This window comes from Herpailurus yagouaroundi, unplaced genomic scaffold, assembly GCF_014898765.1.
Source record: "Herpailurus yagouaroundi ecotype Mexico unplaced genomic scaffold, PumYag 530, whole genome shotgun sequence".
In the NCBI taxonomy this organism is placed as follows: domain Eukaryota; kingdom Metazoa; phylum Chordata; class Mammalia; order Carnivora; family Felidae; genus Herpailurus; species Herpailurus yagouaroundi.
The window spans coordinates 5,145,074-5,151,142 of NW_024412747.1; the positions used below are offsets into that span (position 1 = coordinate 5,145,074).

General features: G+C 48.2%; 1 protein-coding gene across 1 annotated transcript in view; it reads left to right on the forward strand.

Moving 5' to 3' along the window:
• The window catches only part of TARBP1 (tRNA guanosine 2 -O-methyltransferase TARBP1), a 96,268-nt gene that overhangs the window by 83,554 nt on the left and 6,645 nt on the right, over positions 1-6,069 (forward strand). Inside the window, exons 25-26 of the mRNA XM_040464911.1 lie at positions 1,093-1,289; positions 5,524-5,605. Of these exons, the coding sequence (XP_040320845.1) occupies positions 1,093-1,289; positions 5,524-5,605 (279 nt within the window). The remainder of the gene's footprint in view (positions 1-1,092; positions 1,290-5,523; positions 5,606-6,069) is intronic.

The window sequence follows — 6,069 nt, forward strand, 5'->3', positions numbered from 1 at the left end:
CCCATCTGACTAGTTACCGCACTTTGCTCTACGTAAACATGGTCTTTGTTGGTTGCTCATCACACATAGAGGGTCGTTTACGTATTACGGTTTCGTGTGTGTGTACTTTCACATATCCCAACAGTGTCCATGTGACGCTGGCAGTACAGTGACCTTTGATAGCTGTTGACCATATTTTGAATAAAGGAATGAAATAAGAGGATCATATATATCTGTATTTTGTCCTTCTCTGAGGAGCTTTGGGAAATTGAAGTGAGCTGTGAACCATACCCGCGTATTGGTAAAAGTCTTCTGTGAGCACAGTTGTTTCAGTAGAAACCTCAGGACTCTTGGCTAGGTGCAGCCTTGCAAACATTTACAGATGACCCACATGGTAGAAGCAGCGAGGTAGCTCCTGATATTTTATTAAAAGTTTCAGTCCATCTGGTTTCCACGTTAATCTACGTCGCTTCTGTGGCCTTTCGATATCTGTGGAATTGTGTGGTTTTGGAAATCAGGGACTGGCATTGCATGAAGTCTGCAGGCTGTGAAGATAGAACAGTCTGTGAATTCACAGGAAAAGACTACAGGGAAGTTTAAACTGCTTTGTTACATTTCTCCCCACCTTTTAATTTTCCTGCCACCACTCAGTGCCACATGAGTCCAACAGCACCATTGGGGAAACAGTCGTTCACATCAAAGACGAGGAGGAAAAGAACGTTGTGTGAGATGCCTTGCTCTAGAAGCACTTTGGAGTGCACCAGAAGTGGGGCTTTTAGAGAACATTCTGACTTTTCCAGCCCAGGGAAAGGTCATACGTGATGGGGGCTGTCGTTCACACATTGTGGGAAAGCAAGGGTTGGCGTGGAGGTGCTGTCCATGGTACCGCAGTTGCTGGAGTGCGGGGAGGATGTACCGCAGCCGCGTTGTAAGCGGAACCTGGAGCTGTGAGGAAATTCTCCCTCGAGGAGACCCGAACCGCAGCACTCTGGGTGTGTCTGAGGAGCCCGCTAATGCAGAACGGGCAAAATCAGGTCATCTTCTGTCTGCTTTGTGGTTCTACAGCCAAGGGCCCGGGTTTACATTTGAAGAATCTTTGCCCTTTCTTTTCAGAAGCCAATTCTGAAGCAAGCCTTTATCATCGTCCTGCAGTGGTGCTTCAGTCACAATTTTAGTATCCGCCTGTACGCGTTAGTGGCCCTTAAGAAAATCTGGAGCATGTGTAAGACATGGCACGTTGAAGAATTTGACGCTTTGACTTCTGTTATTGAGTCCAGTCTTAGTCAAGTGGAAAACATGCCTGGAGCAGGGTAAGCAGACCCCCTCCCCTTCATTTTACTTCCACTAGAGCAGAGGGGACGAGGAGGTGCCTCTGTCCCGTTAGCCTGTCATCACTCCGTGCGTGGATATCGGAGCTCGGATAAGGTGGGGCGTGGGCAGAGCACTGTGGGATGCCTCATTTCATCGCACTTCTCCTTGTGGTCAGCTCCATCTCAACCTTTTTTGTCGTTGTTGTTTTCTTATCCTTGATCCTTTATTTTACAGTAACGTTTTACATACCTTTAGATATTCCTTTTCAGTAGAGCTGAATGCCCCCATCCTCTGTTGTCAAAGAAGCACTGGGAAGCAGAACGATCTGGCTTTAAAGACGTGCTCCCAACTGCCCAGGTGTACTAATTAAAGATGGAAGCTTTTCTCTTTTCCTTTTTTTAAGCGAGTGTCTCTCTTTCCCAAACAAAATCCTGCACAGAGGCTCAGTATCGAACAGATAAAATGCCACTGGTACAGGATGGGGGAGGGGGGCCACCCGGCTCAGTATTCTATACAGGCCGCTTCTCCCACACCCAGCCCTGTTCAATTCAGCGCACAAAGGCAGGCTCGAGTATCCTGTCTCCTGGTATCTGAACTTGTTTCCCCGGCTCTAAGGGAGTGTTGTTGTTTTATTGTTTCCTCATTATCATTGATTATCATTGATTATCACTATCCAAGAACGCCAGGATTTTTATAACTTCCAGAGACCCTGGCAATATCAGTCAGTACATAAAAAGTTTCAGAAGCTCAAAAATAGTCACAAATTCTTATAAATAGACAGATAAAGGTTTGAGGCAGCACGTTAAGCACATGAAATAGTGTTTGGAAAACCAGTAACATATGGGGAGGGGGGGGTCTTTGTTTGACCATCAAGCTAACAGATGGTGTAAATGAGACTGAGTCCTTACGAAGCTTCGTGTGGGGCCAGGACTGAGGTACTCCCGCGGCCACAAAGTACCCGATAGCCCTTCTGCCTGCTTTTACTTCCCATACATTGGTTGAAAAGAAGCATTTAGGTGGTCGAGTGGGTGAGGGAGCTTTTGGCGTCTCAGGAGGAAGACACTCAATTCAGCAAATACAAATACTAAAATACAATTGCATGAGACACAACAGGGAAAAACCAGAAGAGAGAATTAGGTTGGGGACACAGGGCAGGTTCACAGGTGAGGGACAAAAGTGCAAAGGAAGGCGCCGGCCACCTCTGACACATTGTACACAGTTCGTTGTGTAGAAATTCTGGTCACGACAAAGACTGATCATTAAAATTAGTAGCTGACCAAGCAGTGCTTAGAGGTCCTACCTTTCCAGGTGTGTTGTGGCAGCTGGAACCCCTCCTCTTGCTCGGGTAGTCCTGCAGGTCTCCTGGGTGGGAGCACACCGCCTTCCCCTAGCGGAAGGAAGTTTGAGGGAGATGAATACATTTTACGTGCAGATAGGCATTTGTCCATTTACGTGCAGATAGGCATTTGTCCATTTGCGGTTTTCTCTATGATGAAACCAGGGCTTTATCATTTGCTGTTGGGATGTTTGGGTTGGTGGTTGATCTTGGTCAGAGTTCCTGGGTAGCTGTGTTTTGATTTCTAAAAACAGTCGGGTCGGCTCCTTTCTTAAGCAGTGAAACCCTCTTCTACAAAGTAACTTAATTCTTTTTAAAATCCTCGTACCGGGTAGGAGATTTAACCAATTAGAATAAGGAACCCTGGTCATCGGACCATCTCTGCTCTTCTGATGCATGGCAGAATCGGTGCTGTGACCGATGCAGGCTGAGTTGTGGGGCATCAGCGGCAGGCCAGGTGGACGCAGTTCTCATCTCTGGGTGGCTCCCAGTCAGGTGGATGGGACATCAAGTAAACACTCATACAAATAATAAATTAAGTCATGGCAGGTACCCCAGTGGAAAAGGAAGGATCGTGATGAGAAAATGTGGCCTCTCCAGGCTGGGTGGGGGAGGGGAGGCCTTTCTAAGTCACGTGATGTTTCCATTATGGAGGAATGGAGGACGGTGATGTCTGGGCGGCCCGAAGCTGGTGTGCCGGTGTGCACGGTGCACTCAGAGCCCTGAACAGGGCTGGTCTGCCCAAGGGCAGTGCGTGCAGGAAGCAAGGGGCAGAGGCCAGGCCGGTTGGGCTTCTGTTGAGTGAATTATTTAAACTCAGGAATGACATCACTGGGTTTGCTTTTGCATTTTTTAAAGTGTGAAGAACAGATCAGGGGACCACAGGAGAGAATGGGAGGAGAGGCGCCTGGGTGGCTCCGTCGGTTAAGTGTCTGACTCTTGATTCGGGCCCAGGTCAAGATCCCAGGGCCGTGGGATTGAGCCCCATGTCGGGCTCTGCACTGACAGCGCGGAGCCTGCTTGGGATTCTCTCACTCCCTCTCTTTGCCCCTCTCCTGCTCATTTTCTCTCTCTCTCTCTCTCTCTCTCCCACAATAAATAAACTAGGAAAAAAAAAAAAAGAATGGGAGGAAGTCATGTGTTAGGTTACTGGGGGGTAGAGAAATGGACAGGTTTGAGGTAAGTTAAATGAGAGCCTAAAAGCACCTGCTGGATTTAGGGGGAGCCATTTCAGTAGCCTTATTGGTGGGGCAGAAACCAAATTAAAGTAGATTAGGAGTGGTTGGGACAATATATTATGTTAAATCCGGTGATGGGCTCATTGCTGCCTATTAGCTTAGTTTCTTCACTCGCATACTTGAAATACATCATGTCTTTAAAAGACAATGAAGAAGGTAAAAAAACACAGCCATGTTGAGGGGATAATTCTCTCCCAAAACTCTTCTGTGAACTGTCATAGAACAGCTGTAGAGGATGTGGAGTCAAGGAGGGCTTGTATTTTTTCTTTGGTAACATCGGTTTTTTTTATTAAAAAAAAATTGAATGTTTATTTATTTTTGAGAGAGACAGAGAGTGCAAGCAGGCGAGGGGCAGAGAGAGAGGGAGACACAGAATCGGAAGCAAGCAGGCTCTGGCTCTAAGCTGTCAGCACAGAGCCAGATGAAGGGCTCGAACTCACCAGCTGTGAGATCATGACCCGAGCCGAAATTGGACGCTTAACCGACTGACCCACCCAGGTGCCCCACATTAGTTGTTTTTAAATAAGGATTTGTGGTTAGGAAGCTGAACAGTGCAGAAAGGTGTCAGATAAAGGCAAGACCGTCTCCTTCCCCCGTCCCGGCCCCCTGCCCCCCAAAGGAATCCCCTTGTGCGTGGGTGTCCCCTTATGTGGTGGGCCTCAGGCTAGCTCTCCAGCCCCACCTGATGGCGCTTCAGTACGGTTCTTTTTTTAAGATAAGACACGGAGCCCTTTGATCAGGCTAGAGGAGCCAGGAGGGGACAGTTCAGGGGCCTGGGTCTAGGAGACTCCTGGGGTGGGGAGCCAAGCAGGCAGGTGGTAGGAGGTGCGGGAGGTGAGAACTCTCTCCTCTCCCCGCAGTGCCCGGAGGCTCGGCTGTCAGAGCAGGTGGCGGGGTTGGGGGTCTGAGGGGTAAGGAAGGCACACCGGCCAGGCCAGCGTGGGAGCCTCGAAACTACTTGGCTTGTGGGCTGTTGATCACGAATTCACACTGCAACCTGCCACCAGCTGGGTTATGAGTTCTATCCCTACCCCTTTGCCTTTGAAAACGTGGCAGATGTGTTAAGACTTTAAAACCTTCCCTATTCTGTGTGGTTTAGGAGCTCCGGTGGTTTGGCATGCGTTGTGAATCTTCGCGGTAGAAAAAGCGCTTACTGCCAGGTGGGGACTTGAGGACTGTCCTCTTTAAGGACAGGTTTCTCACACGGTTCCCTTTTAGAGCTCTTTTGCCCCGAGCACGTAAGTGCTACATGTCACAGGCTGCTCCTGTGAGGGCTCCCCATCACTGCCAACGGACAGCCATTTCCGCATCCCATCAGCATTGATGGAGCGCAGGCCTCTGCACCATCTATGGGAGTGATCCCTGTATTTTTAAGCGCAGAGACCTGGCTTCGGGTCCTGTTGAGTCATTGTTGTGGGACTGTGAAAAGTCATTTCTTTGACTTTCATTTCAAAATGTCAAATTCAGTGTCAGTTTGTGTGAAGTACGTTGATCTGGGAGGTAGGCAGGGGGTGTATAAATCTTAGGATAAAATTCCCAAGATTTTCCGTGCATTCTAACCTCTGCACTCCCTAGGATTATCTGATTGATTCCCCCTCCCCGCCCCCCACCAGAGTTCTCTCACTTGTCTGGACCTGACACCGTATCTTTACTCCTTAGGAACGCCAAGAAGAACTGGCAACGCATCCAAGAGCATTTCTTTTTTGAAACATTTCACCCGCTTAAGGATTATTGTCTGGAGGTGAGTGGAGAGTGTCGTTTGTCAATTCCCTACCGTGTCTTTAATCCTGGTGCTTTCTGCCACAGTTCTTGGAGGGTGAGGTGAATTTTTCCCCCTTACAGCGTTACCCTCAAGGTGTAAAGTCCTAAGTTTAACTTTGCCACTTCGTGCAGATGACTCTTGCTCGCATTTCGCTCATAGGCAGTGAAAATTGGCGAGTCACCGTCACTTTCTATTTCTCAGGCTTGTAAACACTGGAAGGGGGAATATTTAACTCTAAACAGAAATCTGTTCTGACATTAAAAGGAGATGGGTGAGAACGTTTGTGCAGGTGAGATTTTGCTGTGATGAAGCTGTTTGTGAAAGCAAAAAGATCTGTCCCTTTGTCACTCGCATTTTCCCGATGCTGGGTGACTAGAATTATACAGCACACACACACCCCTGCATTCATTGTATCCAAAGGTGTTCACTTAATTTTAAGAATC